Genomic DNA, 20,220 nt, shown 5'->3' with positions numbered 1-20,220 from the left:
TAGGCATCTAGCTAGCTAATAGCTTCATGTTGAAAGTGCCGCCAAAGAAAGCCTTTACCTGGTCGCACCGATTTGTCAGATCCGTAATTGCTTTGTTAGCAGTAGCTACCGGTACCGTGGCAATGAGCATTTACAGAATGGCAGATGCAATCCAGATGTATTTAGTAGCAAAGGGTTTGGATCTCTCACTTTGTTTTTAGAGCAAAGGGATAATCCCGAACCCCCTTTCTGTTGCGATAAGTAGCTCTGGCTCTGTGTGAGAAATTGCTGTCATGTCAGATTCAAAAATCCACCAGCAGGTCCTTGTTCGGCTTCCGTACATGGCTCAACGTTCCATACGCTTGATTAGTTTTGCCCAATCGCCGATCTGTTCACATCACACGTGATTACACTGCAAAATCAATTAGGTCAATATAATAGACAATCTTTCATCAAAGTCAAATTTATATTTCCATTTACCAGTGAGTGAATAGACAGTGTAAAAGGAAATGTTATGGCATGGAATAAACGTCTACTTTTTAATGCCATGTGGGCCTAGCGGGATAGAATCGTCCGTTGGGGTCATCATATTTTAAACAGGTGTGCGTGACAGCCAGTCAAAGTCCACCACCAAAGACCGGGAGGAGGAAGTTACAACAGCAGGTGGATACAACAAAAACCGTCCTTTCGTCCAGGGTTCCCAAACTCGGTCCTGGGGCCCTTCCTGGGTACTCATTTATTTTTTTTAACCTAAGGACTACACGGCTGATTTAAATAACCAACTCATCATCAAGCTTTGGTTATTTGAATCGGCTGTGTACTGCTAGGGAAAAAAACAAAACTTGCACCCAGGACCGAGTTTGGGAAATCCTGATCTAGTCTAGTGTTGTTGAGAAATAAAGTCTTTGTGGTAAAATATTTTCAGATACTGTAATACATCAAGTAAGAGATTCAGAAATGTCAATGAAGAGTAACACATTACCACTTTCAAAACACAACTTTATTGGACTGTCATATCAGTAACTAAACACACAAAAACTGCTCATAATACTGACATAGGTTGGAGAATACATGCAGGGTCAAAGAATGTCTTTTCTCATGTTGCCTTGTAACCTTTTCTTTTTACACCCTCACAGTCAGGAGAACCTAAATGATCAACACAATGATCCAGGAGAAGGAGAAGAAGCAGGAGGAATGGAAGGATAGAAAAGTGTAGGGAAGGAGAGATGGAGGGCTAGAGGGAAGGAGGGATGGAGGGCTAGAGGGAAGGAGGGATGGAGGGCTAGAGGGAAGGAGGGATGGAGGGCTAGAAGGAAGGAGGGATGGAGGGGGAAGGAGGGATGGAGGGAAGGAGGGATAGAGGGATGGAGGGCTAGAAGGAGGAGGGATGGAGGGCTCAAAGGAGAGGGATGGAAGAAGGAAGGAGGGATGGAGGGCTAGAGGGATGGAGGGAAGGAGGGATAGAGGGCTAGAGGGAAGGAGGGATAGCTCTCAACAGAGGGATGAAAATGGAGAGGTGTTGGTAGTGCTCAACAGAGGGAGCTGATCTCGCTCTTGCTGCAGCCCCACTTGCAGCAGGCGTTGGAGAGGCCCACCACGACATCCCGCCCCTTCCTGTCCGCACTGCGCAGCGCCTCTAGCACTTCCTCTGAGATGGGCGAGCGGGCCAAACGACTGAACGCAGCAGCGGCAGAGCCCCCCTCCCTGACCTCCCCTGCCCAGCCCTGAGCCTCCAATCCTGGACGCTGCTTGCTGGCGAGGCCGGGGATGGCGTTGGAGCTCCATGGGCTGTAGGCCTCAGTCTCCTCGTCAATGGAGATGTCACCTGGAAGGACGAGGAAAATAAAATGATTTGAATGCTTAATAGAAAAGAATTGGCTACAGGAACAACTGGTTCTCTTGCAAGGATTGATATTAGATATTAGTCTATGGTGCTGAACGAGAGAAAACATCTCAGTATGGTTGACCCCACAGTAGCAGACTGATGAGTAGTCGGTCAGTCAAACAGACACGTAGGCAGACAGACATTTAGACATGCACAACAAGAGAGACTGACACACACACACACAGGCACACACACACACAGGCACACACACACACAGGCACGCACACACACACACACACACACACACACACAGCACACACGCACACGCACACGCACACGCACACACACACACACACACACACACACAGGCACACACACACACAGGCACACACAGACAATCAATCACACATTCACAACCACAGCCACAGGTACACAGACACATCGTCTCTCACAGACACCCATCTCACCGGCGTCGCCCACTCCTCTCCTCCAACGCGATCCTCCGCAGGTGAAGATGACGGCCCGTATAAACTCTCTCCCGCACAGCTTCACACCGTAGATAGAGTTAGCGTGGCCCTCTGCAGCCTGCACCATACCCACCAGCGCCACCAACAGGCCAAACGTCAACACCGCAGCCTTCCACATGATCAGGAGCGACAGATGGGGAGAGAGAGGAAAGAGGAGTCCAAGAGAAAGAGCCTTGAAAGTAACAGACAGGCTGCAGGTGTGGATCAGTGTTCTGGTGAAGGTTGGGTGAGTCTCTGTGTGTCTCTGTCGGTGTCTCCTTCGCTCTCACCCGGTGGTGCTGTCTCTGTCGGTGTCTCCTTCGCTCTCACCCGGTGGTGCTGTCTCTGTCGGTGTCTCCTTCGCTCTCACCCGGTGGTGCTGTATGGTTCTCTTGGCGGACCCAGAACCCCTTATATAGAGAGAGTCCAGCCCAGCACCGCTGACTGAAGCTTTATGCGTCCTACGGAACCCTCGTTTTCTACGTAGTGTACAACTTCTGAACACAGCCAATTGGATTTCCTATGAGCTCTGGTCTAAAGTAGTGCACTAAACAGGGAATAGGGTTCCACTTGGCGAGACCCATGACTATGACCAAGTCTCCCCCCTCTCTCTCTCATCCCCTTGGCCTCAGAGTACAGCCAGATAAGAAATGACTAAGACCTGAGACCTTTAGGAGAACAATGGTCCCAATAAAAGAGGTTGCGATTAAAATGGTGTCCCTGGTTAAAAGGTCATATCAGAGGTGTAGTCTTTAATCTAATCGTCAGCGACCTTTCAGTGTTTCCTGGCTGCTTCCAGTGTCACAACTTCGGGAACCTGCTATCTATCATGTCTGGCTAGGGATAGGATCGCTATTGCTTCCGGTTTTAAATTAACAAGGAGTTAGAACTACACACACATGCACTAATACTGACACATAAACAGATACTCAGGAGCACAGGCTCAACTCAACTCCCCATGTCTATCCTGTATATTAGTTGTGAGTCCTGTAACATGGATGGATAAGGAGACAGTTGCTATGTTTCCATGAACTTTCCTGCTGAATTTTTGTCAACATTTTAAAGTTCGAAAGCGGACAGGACAATTGCCTGCAAAAACCTATGTCGAATAAAAATGATGTGGTTTTAAATGTTTCCATAATCCTATTAGACAAACTGCGTGACAGCCGGTATACCCTGCCCATCTATATGTTATGTCTATCAGACAAACTGCGTGACAGCCTGTATACCCTGCCCATATATATGTTATGTCTATTAGACAAACTGCGTGACAGCCTGTATACCCTGCCCATCTATATGTTATGTCTATTAGACAAACTGCGTGACAGCCTGTATACCCTGCCCATCTATATGTTATGTCTATTAGACAAACTGCGTGACAGCCTGTATACCCTGCCCATCTATATGTTATGTCTATTAGACAAACTGCGTGACAGCCTGTATACCCTGCCCATCTATATGTTATGTCTATTAGACAAACTGCGTGACAGCCTGTATACCCTGCCCATCTATATGTTATGGCTCAGGGAGCCAGCAAAAGCCAGCGGGGATAGAATGCAAGAATTTGCCATATTCTAATAATTCTCATGTGCCTACTTATCGCCTACTTATCGCCTACTTATCGCCTACGTATCGCCTACTTATCGCCTACTTATCGCCTACTTATCGCCTACTTATCGCCACCATGGTCCGTGGTGTAACTTGCACTCAAGCAGGCCTAGATGATCTGAAACTATTTAATGGTGACAGTTATCATTGGAAGGTGAAGGTATTCCAGGTATTCTTTAAAGTCAAGAAAATCCTTGTTCTGTAAAAAAAAAAAATTCTTATTGTTGAATAAATTAATTTTTCAAGCGGTAGGACGAGGGCATTATAATGACATGTGGAGTAGAGCGGTAGGCCGAGTCATTATAATGACATGTGGAGTAGAGCGGTAGGCCGAGGGCATTATAATGACATGTGGAGTAGAGCGGTAGGCCGAGGGCATTATAATGACATGTGGAGTAGAGCGGTAATGACATGTGGAGTAGAGCGGTAGGCCGAGGGCATTATAATGACATGTGGAGTAGAGCGGTAGGCCGAGGGCATTATAATGACATGTGGAGTAGAGCGGTAGGCCGAGGGCATTATAATGACATGTGGAGTAGAGCGGTAGGCCGAGGGCATTATAATGACATGTGGAGTAGAGCGGTAGGCCGAGGGCATTATAATGACATGTGGAGTAGAGCGGTAGGACATGAGGCATTATAATGACATGTGGAGTAGAGCGGTAGGCCGAGGGCATTATAATGACATGTGGAGTAGAGCGGTAGGCCGAGGGCATTATAATGACATGTGGAGTAGAGCGGTAGGCCGAGGGCATTATAATGACATGTGGAGTAGAGCGGTAGGCCGAGGGCATTATAATGACATGTGGAGTAGAGCGGTAGGCCGAGGGCATTATAATGACATGTGGAGTAGAGCGGTAGGCCGAGGGCATTATAATGACATGTGGAGTAGAGCGGTAGGCCGAGGGCATTATAATGACATGTGGAGTAGAGCGGTAGGCCGAGGGCATTATAATGACATGTGGAGTAGAGCGGTAGGCCGAGGGCATTATAATGACATGTGGAGTAGAGCGGTAGGCCGAGGGCATTATAATGACATGTGGAGTAGAGCGGTAGGCCGAGGGCATTATAATGACATGTGGAGTAGAGCGGTAGGCCGAGGGCATTATAATGACATGTGGAGTAGAGCGGTAGGCCGAGGGCATTATAATGACATGTGGAGTAGAGCGGTAGGCCGAGGGCATTATAATGACATGTGGAGTAGAGCGGTAGGCCGAGGGCATTATAATGACATGTGGAGTAGAGCGGTAGGCCGAGGGCATTATAATGACATGTGGAGTAGAGCATGGTAGGCCGAGGCATTATAATGACATGTGGAGTAGAGCGGTAGGCCGAGGGCATTATAATGACATGTGGAGTAGAGCGGTAGGCCGAGGGCATTATAATGACATGTGGAGTAGAGCATTATAATGACATGTGGGCCGAGGGACATGTGGAGTATTATAATGACATGTAATGACATGTGGAGTAGAGCGGTAGGCCGAGGGCATTATAATGACATGTGGAGTAGAGCGGTAGGCCGAGGGCATTATAATGACATGTGGAGTAGAGCGGTAGGCCGAGGGCATTATAATGACATGTGGAGTAGAGCGGTAGGCCGAGGGCATTATAATGACATGTGGAGTAGAGCGGTAGGCCGAGGGCATTATAATGACATGTGGAGTAGAGCGGTAGGCCGAGGGCATTATAATGACATGTGGAGTAGAGCGGTAGGCCGAGGGCATTATAATGACATGTGGAGTAGAGCGGTAGGCCGAGGGCATTATAATGACATGTGGAGTAGAGCGGTAGGCCGAGGGCATTATAATGACATGTGGAGTAGAGCGGTAGGCCGAGGGCATTATAATGACATGTGGAGTAGAGCGGTAGGCCGAGGGCATTATAATGACATGTGGAGTAGAGCGGTAGGCCGAGGGCATTATAATGACATGTGGAGTAGAGCGGTAGGCCGAGGGCATTATAATGACATGTGGAGTAGAGCGGTAGGCCGAGGGCATTATAATGACATGTGGAGTAGAGCGGTAGGCCGAGGGCATTATAATGACATGTGGAGTAGAGCGGTAGGCCGAGGGCATTATAATGACATGTGGAGTAGAGCTTTATACTTAATAACATCACGTGCACCACTTACCTTCCAAATGTATTTGGAAATCATAATTTATTCGAAAAACACTGTTTCTATCATCGTTTGTCGCGATCAAAAAAAAGTTTCTAATAAAATACACCTCTGTCAAACGGATACAAGTGTTCGATCTTTAAAAATGTCTCCTACCGTACATCTGACATGTTTCCATTATAATGACATGGGACAGACGTTTGCTCCTGTCTAGTAAACGGGTCAATACAAAACCTGCCATTTTCCATTACACACGGTAGGCACATTACGACATTTGCTCCTGTCATTATAAACATGTGGGTCAATACAAAACCTGCCATTTTCATTATAACGACATGTTTGCTCCTGTCTAGTAAACGGGTCAGGGGCATTTTGACATTACACACGGCACAAGTTTATAATGACATGTCTAGTAAACGGTGGGTCAATACAAAACCTGCCATTTTCCATTACACACGGCACAACGGCATTTAATGACATGTCTAGTAAACTTGGGTAATACAAAACCGGTGCCATTTTCCATGTACACACGGTAGGCAGGGCATTATAATGACATGTTGCTCCTGTCTAGTAAACTTGGGTCAATAGCTCAAAAACATGGGTCAATACAAAACCTGCCATTTTCCATGTACAGAAACGGCACAACGTTTGACATCCTTCAATACAAAACCTGGCATTTTCCATGACATGGCACAACGCGGTAGCTCCTGTTATAAACATGTGGGTCAATACAAAACCTGCCATTTTCCATTACACACGGCACAACGTTTGCTCCTGTCTAGTAAACTTGGGTCAATACAAAACCTGCCATTTTCCATTACACACGGCACAACGTTTGCTCCTGTCTAGTAAACTTGGGCCAATACAAAACCTGCCATTTTCCATTACACATGGCACAACGTTTGCTCCTGTCTAGTAAACTTGGGTCAATACAAAACCTGCCATTTGTCACAACAACATTTTCTTTGGCCATATATTCCACGTCACTCAAGAAATGTGTTTGAGTGTGTGGGCTTGTAGGTCTATTAGGGTAAGGCTTAGGGGTTAGGGTTAGGGTAAGGCTTTAGGGGAAAATAGATTTTGAAGGGTAATCAATTTTAGGTCCCCACAAGGATAGTACATCACATGTTGTGTGTGTGTGTGTGTGTGTGTGTGTGTGTGTGTGTGTGTGTGTGTGTGTGTGTGTGTGTGTGTGTGTGTGTGTGTGTGTGTGTGTGTGTGTGTGTGTGTGTGTGAGGGGAGAAAATATGAAGAGATCTGTCATCAATTATTGTTGTCAACAAGCATTATTGACCTAATGCAACCGCAATGCTCTCCAGAGGGTAGTGATGTCTGCACAACGCATCACAGGGGGCAAACTACCTGCCCTCCATGACACCTACACCACCCGATGTCACAGGAAGGCCAAAAAGATCATCAAGGACAACAACCACCCGATCCAATGCCTGTTCACCCCGCTATCATCCAGAAGGCGAGGTCAGTACAGGTGCATCAAAGCTGGGACCGAGAGACTGAAAAACAGCTTCTATCTCAAGGCCATCAGACTGTTAAACACCCATCATTAGCACATTAGAGGCTGCTGCCTGTAGGCATAGACTAGAAATCACTGGCTACTTTAAGGAATGGAACATTAGTGACTTAATGATGTCTACATCTGGCATTACTCATCTCATATGTATATACTGTATTCTATACTATTCTACTGTATCTCATTCACTTAATGTCTACATCTGGCATTACTCATCTCATATGTATATACTGTATTCTATACTATTCTACTGTATCTTAGTGACTTAATAATGTTTACATATCTAGTTTTAATCATCCATATGTATATACTGTATTCTATACTATTCTACAGTATCTTAGTGACTTAATAATGTTTACATATCTAGTTTTAATCATCTCATATGTATATACTGTATTCTATACTATTCTACTGTATCTCATTCACTTAATGTCTACATCTGGCATTACTCATCTCATATGTATATACTGTATTCTATACTATTCTACAGTATCTTAGTGACTTAATAATGTTTACATATCTAGTTTTAATCATCCCATATGTATATACTGTATTCTATACTATTCTACAGTATCTTAGTGACTTAATAATGTTTACATATCTAGTTTTAATCATCTCATATGTATATACTGTATTCTATACTATTCTACTGTATCTTAGTCCGTTCCTCTCTGACATCACTCGTCCATATGTATATAGTCTTAATTTATTCCTACTTAGATGTGTGTATATTTGGGTATATGTTGTGTAATTTGTTAGATATTACTCGTTAGATTTTACTGCACTGTCGGAGCTAGAAGCACAAGAATTTAGCTACAAACGCAATAACATCTGCTCATCACGTGTATGTGACCAATAATATTTGATTTGATTTAATGCAGGGGTTCTCCATTTTCTGGGGCCAGGGATCCCTTTTGTAATAGCACATTCTTCAGGGACCCCTCTTTGGCTGGGGTAGGTTGTCATTGTAAATAAGAATTTGTTCTTATTAACTGACTTGCCTAGTTAAATAAAGGTTAAATACAATTAAAATAAACAAATAATTAAAACACAACTGGAGTGCGATTAAAATAGCCTCCAAGGAGTTGTACTCTGATGTTTGCTTCCTGCAGTAGGCTACATGGCTGGGCCAATCAAGTCTTGGGCCCGAGGAAAACAACATTTAAAAGGTCTCCTCTTGGCATGGGATAATGTCCTGCTATTCTACACATTTTACCACTTGACAGAAAAAACGTTTCATTTTTAAAGCATAAATTACAGTGCATTTTATTGATTATTTTTATATATTTTTTAAACATATTTTGAGATCTTTCTGAGATCTTTCCTAACCCTAATCTAACCCTAACCCTAATCTAACCCTGCAGTACCTCCGCGGATCCCTAATGCATATGATAAATAGCTCAATTGTAAATGTAGAGCAGTAATCAATTGATTGGAATAATTTGACTGACAGCGATCCAACCATTATGAGAACCAGGATCATGGCTAGAAAGGAACCATCTTTTGTCAAATTAACGTTCAAAGTAGTTTTTTTGTTGTTGCATTCTAGCTAACCCTAATCCCTTTCCTAACATTAACCTGATTATCCTAACCTGCTACGTTAATTTTCCTAACCTGCTGCGTAAATTCTCCTAACCTTCTACGAAAAGTCAAATCTGACGTTAATTTGACAAAAGCTGGATCCATTCTTGCCATTACCCCGAGGAAATGGGAGAACCAGGGTGTTTTCCTATTACTTTTAGTGGGTAGTGAAAGTGATTGATAGACAGAGATTGACAGCCAATCGGTTGATAGAAAAATGATTGACATAAACATGCTCCAATGACATGACGACAAATGAGTGACATCGCCCCAAAATTATCAAATCAAAGTTAAGAAGAGGGCGGGATAAAGACGGGTGGGTAGCAACAGTTGCCCGGGTGAGGACGAGGCGCCATAGTCACGGTAGTCGTGGCGACAAGAACCAAGCAACGAGAATCAACAACAACAACCAGAATCATTAAGAAACAAACTTTAACACCAAAGCCAGGAATATTCCAGTGGGAATTTGAGGTGAATAAGCAAAACCTTTATTAAACCGTCGTCTGATGTTTATGTCTGAATAATTTTGTTAAGTTGTTTAACGTTGTATTGCTTTAATCGAGCGTTAAAAGGCACTAGAGTGGCAGAGATGGAATAGCACTGGTCCCAGCTAGTTGCTCACCGCTTTCCAAACGCAGACCGTTGTTATGACGATGTCAAATCTGTTATAGGAATACAAAATGGCGGGTGTTGTAATATGAGAATCTTGTACTTTTAGTTGTTCGAAATGTTTTGTTCGCAAAGCTTTTAACATGAAAAAGAATTGTTAAACTTCGTGAACGAGGCATACTTGTTACATGTTCACGGATACTTTCGATTAGAAAATCACTTTAGATTTTCTAACTTTTTTCAAATCTAATTGCAAAACAGACATATGTGCCAGTGTGTGTAAACTGAAGCATAGAAACGAATGTGTCATGATGTTGACTGTTATTTTATAGTTGTGAAAAAGTTTTCTCTAGTAAAAGTGATCGTCATGCCCGTACTGTGCAATGTGTGCCAGATCTCATGCTCTGCCGTCCTCGCGGTGGCTGTCACGCAGGGAGGGGAAGGTGGGTTGAGCATATGGGTGGGATTGACATTACCTGAAGCCAATGGAGAAGCAATATTTAGAAGCATACACCAATGGCAACTGGAGAAAATATTATATGATATGCTTGTAGAGAAGGAGCAAGGTGCGTTTCCTGTGTGCTGTCGCTATCAGAACGTGTGTGTGTGTGTGTGTGTGTGTGTGTGTGTGTGTGTGTGTGTGTGTGTGTGAGATTCTACTAGTGGAAACTTATCATTATCGAATGTAGTTAAACGGTCTATATGCAATAATTTCATGGGATATAACTATGATAATAGTTTGCCAGAGCTCACACCTCAGTGCTTTAGATCAGGGGTTCCCAAACTCAGTCCTGGGCCCTAGAACGACACAAATGATTCAAGTACCCAACTTATCTTCAAGCTTTGATCATTTGAATCTGCTGTTTAGTGCCATGGAAGAAAAAAAACTTGCACTTGGGGAGGTTTTTGCATCCAACAGGAAGAACCTTAGTGTGCCTCAGCCTCAGACAAAATACTCACTTCCACCCTGGTTTCTATCCACCTTTGTCTGTGTGCTTTCACAAGAGGTTGCCTGAAGTGTGTTGAAAAAGGTTTGAAAGTGTGTTGGCACAATTCTACACGTGTGTGTGTGTGTGTGTGTGTGTGTGTGTGTGTGTGTGTGTGTGTGTGTGTGTGTGTGTGTGTGTGTTTGTGTGTGCTTTAGATGTGTGTGTGTGTGTGTGTGTGTGGAAAAAAAAACTTGCACTCATAACCAACTCCTTCCCTTGTACTTCCCCCAGAGTGGTGGTCTTGGTCCAGCCGTGGCGGTAGTCATGGCGACCCCCGGCTACACAGAAGAGCTCCAGCCGGCCCCCCAGCCCAACGCTGTCACTATAGCAACACAATCAGCCACGCCCTCCCGCTCCACGCCAACCCAGTTCAACCAGTCAGTGTCCATCGTCTCCACAGCCGGACAGGACAAACTTCCTGCTCAAGCCACGCCCACCATGGCCCAGAAGAAAGTGGTTCTTGCCACTCCTTCTCAGACTCCGTTTGTTACCGCGGAGATCCAGAGTTCTGCCGTTCAGCAGAGTAACGGACAGAGTTCCACACCGCAGTACATCGTAGTGACCGTTACAGGTGAGGCATTCTCACTCTCTCACTCTCTCAGGTGAGAGTAGCTGACATGATGAAACATGTCTATTCCACCATAGCCACACCTTCCTCTCCTGACAACTGTTACCATGGTTATCTACCAGACCTGTAGGACAGGCTCTCTGAGGTCCAGGTTGGTTAATGGTTGGTCTGCTCTCTGAGGTCCAGGTTGGTTAATGGTTGGTCTGCTCTCTGAGGTCCAGGTTGGTTAATGGTTGGTCTGCTCTCTGAGGTCCAGGTTGGTTAATGGTTGGTCTGCTCTCTGAGGTCCAGGTTGGGTCAGGTTGGTTAATGGTTGGTCTCTGAATGGTTGGTCTGCTCTCTGAGGTCCAGGTTGGTTAATGGTTGGTCTGTTCTCTGAGGTCCAGGTTGGTTAATGGTTGGTCTGTTCTATGAGGTCCAGGTTGGTTAATGGTCTGTTCTCTGAGGTCCAGGTTGGTTAATGGTCTGTTCTCTAAGGTCCAGGTTGGTTAATGGTCTGTTCTCTGAGGTCCAGGTTGGTTAATGGTTGGTTGGTTAATGGTTGGTCTGCTCTCTGAGGTCCAGGCTGGCTAATGGTTGGTCTGCTCTCTGAGGTCCAGGCTGGCTAATGGTTGGTCTCCTCTCTGAGGTCCAGGCTGGCTAATGGTTGGTCTGTTCTCTGAGGTCCAGGTTGGTTAATGGTCTGTTCTCTGAGGTCCAGGTTGGTTAATGGTTGGTCTGCTCTCTGAGGTCCAGGCTGGCTAATGGTTGGTCTGTTCTCTGAGGTCCAGGTTGGTTAATGGTCTGTTCTCTGAGGTCCAGGTTGGTTAATGGTTGGTCTGTTCTCTGAGGTCCAGGTTGGTTAATGGTTGGTCTGTTCTCTGAGGTCCAGGTTGGTTAATGGTTGGTCTGTTCTCTGAGGTCCAGGTTGGTTAATGGTTGGTCTGTTCTCTGAGGTCCAGGTTGGTTAATGGTTGGTCTGCTCTCTGAGGTCCAGGTTGGTTAATGGTTGGTCTGTTCTATGAGGTCCAGGTTGGTTAATGGTCTGTTCTCTGAGGTCCAGGTTGGTTAATGGTTGGTTTACTAACCCAGTGGAAACCTTAAAGCACCATTGTAATGTAACCTGCATTAGGCCATTTAGCAGCCACTTTTATTCAAAGTAACTGACAACAGAGGCCTTTTAGTGGCCGCAGCGGGATTTGAACCCACAACCTTTGCCAAGTGGTCCATGCAGGACTACCGTTAGCTGCAGGACTTCCGTTAGCTGCAGGACTACTGTTAGCTGCAGGACTTCCGTTAGCTGCAGGACTACTGTTAGCTGCAGGACTACTGTTAGCTGCAGGACCACCGTTAGCTGCAGGACTTCCGTTAGCTGCAGGACTACTGTTAGCTGCAGGACTACTGTTAGCTGCAGGACTACCGTTAGCTGCAGGACTACCGTTAGCTGCAGGACTACCGTTAGCTGCAGGACTACCGTTAGCTGCAGGACTACCGTTAGCTGCAGGACTACCGTTAGCTGCAGGACTTCCGTTAGCTGCAGGACTTCCGTTAGCTGCAGGACTTCCGTTAGCTGCAGGACTTTAGCTGCAGGACCGTTAGCTGCAGGACTTCCGTTAGCTGCAGGACTACCGTTAGCTGGGCTAGGAGGGACTGTACTGTTAGCTGCAGAACTAGGACTACGTTAGCTGCAGGACTACCGTCAGCTGCAGGACTTCCGTTAGCTGCAGGACTTCCATTAGCTGCAGGACTACTTTTAGCTGCAGGACTACTGTTAGCTGCAGGACTTCCGTTAGCTGCAGGACTACTGTTAGCTGGGCTGTAGGAGGGACATACTGGCACGCAGGACTACTGTTAGCTGCAGGACTTCCATTAGCTGCAGGACTACTGTTAGCTGCAGGACTACTGTTAGCTGCAGGACTTCCGTTAGCTGCTGCAGGACTTCCGTTAGCTGCTGCAGGACTTCCGTTAGCTGCTGCAGGACTTCCGTTAGCTGCTGCAGGACTTCCGTTAGCTGCTGCAGGACTACCGTTAAGCTGCAGGACTACCATTAGCTGCAGGACTACTGTTAGCTGCAGGACTACTGTTAGCTGCAGGACTACCGTTAGATGCAGGACTACTGTTAGCTGGGCTGTAGGAGGGACATACTGGCACAGGACTACTGTTAGGACTGCAGGACTGTTAGCTGCAGGACTACCGTTAGCTGCAGGACTACCGTTAGCTGCAGGACTACCGTTAGCTGCAGGACTACCGTTAGCTGCAGGACTACTGTTAGCTGCAGGACTACTGTTAGCTGCAGGACTACCGTTAGCTGCAGGACTACCGTTAGCTGCAGGACTACCGATAGCTGCAGGACTACCGATAGCTGCAGGACTACCGATAGCTGCAGGACTACCGATAGCTGCAGGACTACCGTTAGCTGCAGGACTATCGTTAGCTGCAGGACTACCGTTAGCTGCAGGACCACCGTTAGCTGGGCTGAAGGAGGGACATACTGGCATGTGGCCAACACCTTTCCGCTACTAATCTTGGAAACTAATCTTGCTTAATTACATAGATGCTCGATTAAGTTCTGTCCACAAGAGATAATTCTACTACCTACCATCAGTAAGCCTGTTCACTACCCAACAGTCCTTGGGACAGATATACACAGGACGTTTGTATACGATTAAAAAATAATAATAATCCAGCGCCAGCTGTGCCACCAGAGACTCTGGGTTCGGCCCAGGCTCTGTCGTAACCAGCCGCGACCGGGAGATCTGGCCTAGCGTCGTCCGGGTTAGGGAGGGTTCGGCCTAGGCTCTGTCGTAACCGGCCGCGACCGGGAGGTCTGGCCTAGCGTCGTCCGGGTTAGGGAGGGTTCGGCCTAGGCTCTGTCGTAACCGGCCGCGACCGGGAGGTCTGGCCTAGCGTCGTCCGGGTTAGGGAGGGTTCGGCCCAGGCTCTGTCGTAACCGGCCGCGACCGGGAGGTCTGGCCTAGCGTCGTCCGGGTTAGGGAGGGTTCGGCCCAGGCTCTGTCGTAACCGGCCGCGACCGGGAGGTCCATGGGGCGACGCACAGTTGGCCTAGCATCGTCAGGGTTAGGGAGGGTTCGGCCCAGGCTCTGTCGTAACCGGCCGCGACCGGGAGGTCCGGCCTAGCGTCATCCGGGTTAGGGAGGGTTCGGCCCAGGCTCTGCCGTAACCGGCCGCGACGGGAGGTCCGTGGGGCGACACACAGTTGGCCAAGCGTCGTCCAGGTTAGGGAGGGTTCAGCCCAGGCTCTGTCGTAACCGGCCGCGACCGGGAGGTCCGTGGGGCGACACACAGTTGGCGAAGCGTCGTCCAGGTTAGGGAGGGTTCAGCCCAGGCTTTGTCGTAACCGGCCGCGACCAGGAGGTCCGTGGGGCGACGCACAGTTGGCCTAGCGTCATCCGGGTTAGGGAGGGTTTGGCCGGTAGGGATATCCTTGTCTCATCGCGCACCAGCGACTCCTGTGGTGGGCCGGGCGCAGTGCGCGCTAACCAAGGTGGCCAGGTGCACGGTGGTTCCTCCGACACATTGGTGAGGCTGGTTTCCGGGTTGGATGGCGCTGTGTTAAGAAGCAGTGGTTGGGTTGTGTTTCGGAGGACGCATGACTTTAAACCTTCATCTCTCCTGAGCCCGTACAGGAGTTGTAGCGATGAGACAAGATAGTAGCTACTACAACAATTGGATACCACGAAATTGGGGAGAAAAAGGGGTAAAATTCACAAAAGCATAAATAATAATCATTTAAAAACACAATTCCACCACATGTGGATATACACTACATTTAAAATCATTGAGGACAGCTCTATAACATGTGGATATACACTACATTTAACATCATTGAGGACAGCTCTATAACATGTGGATATACACTACATTTAACATCATTGCGGACAGCTCTATAACATACACTACATTTAACATCATTGAGGACAGCTCTATAACATACACTACATTTAAAATCATTGAGGACAGCTCTATAACATACACTACATTTAAAATCATTGAGGACAGCTCTATAACATGCACTACATTTAAAATCATTGAGGACAGCTCTATAACATGTGGATATCCACTACATTTAACATCATTGAGGACAGCTCTATAACATTTAAACATTGTATTTCCATTGTAGCCCCACTGTAAAGCTGCCAGACTAGTTGACCAGCCATACTGTGTGTTGTGTGTAGTTTATTTGCATCTTGTCTATTAGTAGATTACCAGCAGCAGCTAACCTGCCAGCCGGGCAGGGTGTTAGTATCAGGTAACACTAGTGAGGCCTGGCCTGCTCCACTCACACCACAGACACACACACTGGAGCTAGAGACAGATCTGTCTGTCTCTGTCTCTGTCTCTCTCTCTCAATTTAATTCAAGGGGCTTTATTGTCATGGGAAACATATGTTAACATTGCTAAAGCAAGTGAAGTAGATAATAAACAATAACATTGAATGGATCATCATACTATATGAACAGTAATAAATCACAAAAGTCAACATCTATCTCTGTCCACCCTCTCTTCCCTCCCTCTCCCTCCCTCCCTCCACCCTCCCTCTCTTCCTCCACCCTCCCTCTCTTCCCTCCACCCCTCCCTCTCTTCCCTCCACCCTCCCTCTCTTCCCTCCACCCTCCCTCTCTTCCCTCCACCCTCCCTCTCTTCTCCACCCCTCCCCTTCACCCACCCCTCCCTCTCTTCCCTCCACCCCACCCTCTCTTCCCTCCACCCTCCCTCTCTTCCCTCCACCCCTCCCTCTCTTCCCTCCACCCTCCCTCTCTTCCCTCCACCCTCCCTCTCTTCCCTCCACCCCTCCCTCTCTTCCCTCCACCCTCCCTCTCTTCCCTCCACCCTCCCTCTCTTCCCTCCACCCCTCCCTCTCTTCCCTCCACCCTCCCTCTCTTCCCTCCACCCTCCCTCTCTTCCCTCCACCCCTCCCTCTCTTCCCTCCACCCCTCCCTCTCTTCCCTCCACCCCTCCCTCTCTTCCCTCCACCCCTCCCTCTCTTCCCTCCACCCTCCCTCTCTTCCCTCCACCCCCTCCCTCTCTTCCCTCCACCCCTCCCTCTCTTCCCTCCACCCTCCCTCTCTTCCCTCCACCCCCCCTCTCCCCTCCACCCCTCCTTCCCTCTCTTCCCTCTCTTCCCTCCACCCCTCCCTCTCTTCCCTCCACCCCTCCCTCTCTTCCCTCCACCCCTCCCTCTCTTCCTCCACCCCTCCCTCTCTTCCCTCCACCCTCCCTCTCTTCCCTCCACCCCCCTCCCTCTTCTTCCTCCACCCTCCCTCTCTTCCCTCCACCCCTCCCTCTCTTCCCTCCACCCCCCTCTCTTCCCTCCACCCCTCCCTCTCTTCCCTCCACCCCTCCCTCTTCTTCCTCCACCCCTCCCTCTCTTCCCTCCACCCCTCCCTCTTCCTCCACCCCTCCCTCTCTTCCCCCCTCCCTCTTCCCTCCACCCCTCCCTCTCTTCCCCTCCCCTCTCTTCCTCCACGCCTCCCTCTCTTCCCTCCACCCCTCCCTCTCTCCCTCCCTCTCTTCCCTCCACCCCTCCCTCTCTTCTTCCTCCACGCCTCCCTCTCTTCCCTCCACCCCTCCTCCACCCTCCCTCTCTTCCCTCCACCCCCTCCCTCTCTTTCCCTCCACCCCCCCTCTCTCTCCTCACCTGATACCTGTGTTTATATGATGGGGGATTGTTCCCTCCATCTAGGGAGATTAGCTGTCCAAGGCCTCCCTCTGCCTGCCTCATATATAAGGCTGGAGAGATGGCCAGCCCTCTGTCCTCTCTCCATCTCTCTCTCGTCTGTCCTAAGAGCTATGTTCTACAGTAACTGCTGTTATAGTGTGGAAACAGAGTATGTTCTACAGTAACTGCTGTTATAGTGTGGAGACAGAGTATGTTCTACAGTAACTGCTGTTATAGTGTGGAGACAGAGTATGTTCTACAGTAACTGCTGTTATAGTGTGGAGACAGAGTATGTTCTACAGTAACTGCTGTTATAGTGTGGAGACAGAGTATGTTCTACAGTAACTGCTGTTATAGTGTGGAGACAGAGTATGTTCTACAGTAACTGCTGTTATAGTGTGGAGACAGAGTATCGTGAGTACTGCTTTATTATTTAATTATTTGATATTTGATGAAGTTGTAAACATAATCTCATGTTGTTTATCTTCCTCCCATCGGTCCTCTCTTCCTCCTGCTACTCTCTTTCTCTCTCTTCCTCCTGCTACTCTCTTTCTCTCTCTTCCTCCTGCTACTCTCTTTCTCTCTCTTCCTCCTGCTACTCTCTTTCTCTCTCTTCCTCCTGCTACTCTCTTTCTCTCTCTTCCTCCTGCTACTCTCTTTCTCTCTCTTCCTCCATCCTCTCTTCCTCCTGCTACTCTCTTTCTCTCTCTTCCTCCTGTACTCTCTTTCTCTCTCTTCCTCCTGCTACTCTCTTTCTCTCTCTTCCTCCTGCTACTCTCTCTTCTCTCTCTTCCTCCTGCTACTCTCTTTCTCTCTCTTCCTCCATCCTCTCTTCCTCCTGTACTCTCTTGTTCTCTTTCCTCCTGCTATCTCTGTCTCTTCCTCCTGTACTCTCTTTCTCTCTCTTCCTCCTGTCTCTTTGTTTATCTCTTCTCTCTCTCCTCCTGCTACTCTCTTTCTCTTCTTCTCCTGTACTCTCTTTCTCTTCCTCCTCCTCTTTCTCTTCCTCCTGTACTCTCTTTCTCTCTCTTCCTCCATCCTCTCTTCCTCCTGTACTCTCTTTCTCTCTCTTCCTCCGTCCTCTCTTCCTCCTGTACTCTCTTTCTCTCTCTTCCTCCGTCCTCTCTTCCTCCTGTACTCTCTTTCTCTCTCTTCCTCCTGTACTCTCTTTCTCTCTCTTCCTCCTGTACTCTCTTTCTCTCTCTTCCTCTGTCCTCTCTTCCTCCTGTACTCTCTTTCTCTCTCTTCCTCCTGTAACTCTCTTTCTCTCTCTTCCTCCGTCCTCTCTTCCTCCTGTACTCTCTTTCTCCTGTACTCTCTGTCCTCTCTCTTCCTCCTGTACTCTCTGTCCTCTCTTCCTCCTGTACTCTCTGTCCTCTCTTCCTCCTGTACTCTCTGTCCTCTCTTCCTCCTGTACTCTCTTTCTCTCTCTTCCTCCGTCCTCTCTTCCTCCTGTACTCTCTTTCTCTCTCTTCCTCCGTCCTCTCTTCCTCCTGTACTCTCTTTCTCTCTCTATTTTCATTTACTGTGTTCCACCAATCCTCTCTCTCTCTCTCTGTGTCTGTCTCTGTTTCTCTCTTTTCTTTCTCCATCTGTCTGTCTCTCTCTCCTCCCTCCCTCTATCCATCTCTTCCTCTCTCCTTCTCTCTCTCCATAGATGGCTCTCTCCATTCTAGTGACAGTGTATCAGACTCCAGTCCTCCAGTAGTAGTGGTTCAGACAGGGGTCTCCACCCAGGTAGTACAGCAGACCACCCAACAGGTACGCTACACACACACCTGCACATACGCACACCTGACACACACCTGACGCACACCCGACGCACACCTGACGCACACCCGACGCACACCCGACGCACACCCGACGCACACCAGACGCACACCAGACGCACACCAGACGCACACCAGACGCACACCAGACGCACACCTGACGCACACCAGACACACACCAGACACACCAGACACACACAGACACACACCAGACGCATGGACACACACCTGAAAACAGAGAGATGGAGAGAAACAGAGAGATGGAGAGAAACAGAGAGATGGATAGAAACAGAGAGATGGATAGAAACAGAGAGATGGATAGAAACAGAGAGATGGATAGAAACAGAGAGATGGATAGAAACAGAGAAGGACAGAAACAGAGAAACAGGACAGAAACAGAGAAGGACAGAAACAGAGAGATGGACAGAAACAGAGATGGACAGAAACAGAGAAGGACAGAAACAGAGATGGACAGAAACAGAGATGGACAGAAACAGAGATGGACAGAAACAGAGAAGGACAGAAACAGAGAAGGACAGAAACAGAAACAGAAGGACGGACAGAAACAGAGAAGGACGGACAGAAACAGAGAAGGACAGAAACAGAGAAGGACAGAAACAGAGAAGGACAACAGAGAAGGACAGAAACAGAGAAGGACAGAAACAGAGAAGGACAGAGCAAGCGAGAGAAGAGGCACCAGTGGAAGACAGACAGCGAGAGGGATATCCCTCATTCCCATCTCCAAAAGCAGCCCTTCCCTCCTCTCTTCCTTCTCTCCTTCCCTCCTCTCTTCCCTCTCCTTCCCTCCTCTCTTCCTTCTCTCCTTCCCTCCTCTCTTCCTTCTCTCCCCTCCCTCCTCTCTTCCCTCTCCTTCCTCTCCTCCTCTCTTCCTTCTCTCCCTTCCCTCCTCTCTTCCTTCTCTCCTTCCCTCCTCTCTTCCTCTCTTCCCTCTCCTTTCCTCCTCTCTTTCCTTCTCTCCTTCCCTCCTCTCTTCCTTCTCTCCTTCCTCCTCTCTTCCTTCTCTCCTTCCCTCCTTCTTCCTTCTCTCCTTCCCTCTCCTTCCCTCCTCTCTTCCTTCTCTCCTTCCCTCCTCTCTTCCTTCTCTCCTTCCCTCCTCTCTTCCCTCTCCTTCCCTCCTCTCTTCCTTCTCTCCTTCCCTCCTCTCTTCCTTCTCTCCTTCCCTCCTCTCTTCCCTCTCTCCTTCCCTCTGTCTTATTCCACCTCATGATGCTCTACGTGTCAGCGGCAACACTCAGAGTAGGAGAGGGAGAGAGGGGAGGGAGGAGGGGATACAGGAGGGGAGGAAGAGGAGGGAAGGAGAAGGGAGGGAGGAGGGGATACAGGAGGAGAGGAAGGGGAGGGAAGGAGATAGTTGGGGAGGAGAGGAGTGAGGTTTCTGAAAGGGAGGGAGGGATACAGGAGGGGAGGGAGGGGAGAGAGTGAGGGAGGGAGGGAGAGGGAAGGGAAGGGAGGAGGGAGGGAGA

General features: G+C 48.2%; 1 protein-coding gene and 1 pseudogene across 1 annotated transcript; one reads left to right on the top strand and one right to left on the bottom strand.

Moving 5' to 3' along the window:
* Positions 1-961: 961 nt before the first annotated feature.
* rln3b (relaxin 3b) lies at positions 962-2,841 on the bottom strand. The gene is made up of 2 exons (XM_035768280.2): positions 2,272-2,841; positions 962-1,804 (listed from the first exon to the last, which is right to left on the bottom strand). The coding sequence occupies exons 1-2, from the start codon at positions 2,447-2,449 to the stop codon at positions 1,509-1,511; spliced, it is 474 nt and encodes a 157-aa protein (XP_035624173.1). The 5' UTR covers positions 2,450-2,841; the 3' UTR covers positions 962-1,508.
* Positions 2,842-9,464: 6,623 nt separating this feature from the next.
* The window catches only part of LOC127927522 (MHC class II regulatory factor RFX1-like), a 40,578-nt pseudogene continuing 29,822 nt past the window's right edge, over positions 9,465-20,220 (top strand).

The sequence above is a fragment of the Oncorhynchus keta genome, unplaced genomic scaffold (genome assembly GCF_023373465.1).
Source record: "Oncorhynchus keta strain PuntledgeMale-10-30-2019 unplaced genomic scaffold, Oket_V2 Un_scaffold_1494_pilon_pilon, whole genome shotgun sequence".
Classification (NCBI taxonomy): domain Eukaryota; kingdom Metazoa; phylum Chordata; class Actinopteri; order Salmoniformes; family Salmonidae; genus Oncorhynchus; species Oncorhynchus keta.
This window is presented reverse-complemented; position numbering and strand designations above follow the sequence as displayed.

Bases quoted from the DNA above. Each gene is read 5' to 3' on its own strand.
- rln3b (XM_035768280.2), bottom strand. From the start codon at position 2,449: ATGTGGAAGGCTGCGGTGTTGACGTTTGGCCTGTTGGTGGCGCTGGTG. The intron at 1,805-2,271 runs GTGAGATGGGTG...TCGTCCTTCCAG, and splicing joins GAGAGGAGTGGGCGACGCCG to GTGACATCTCCATTGACGAG.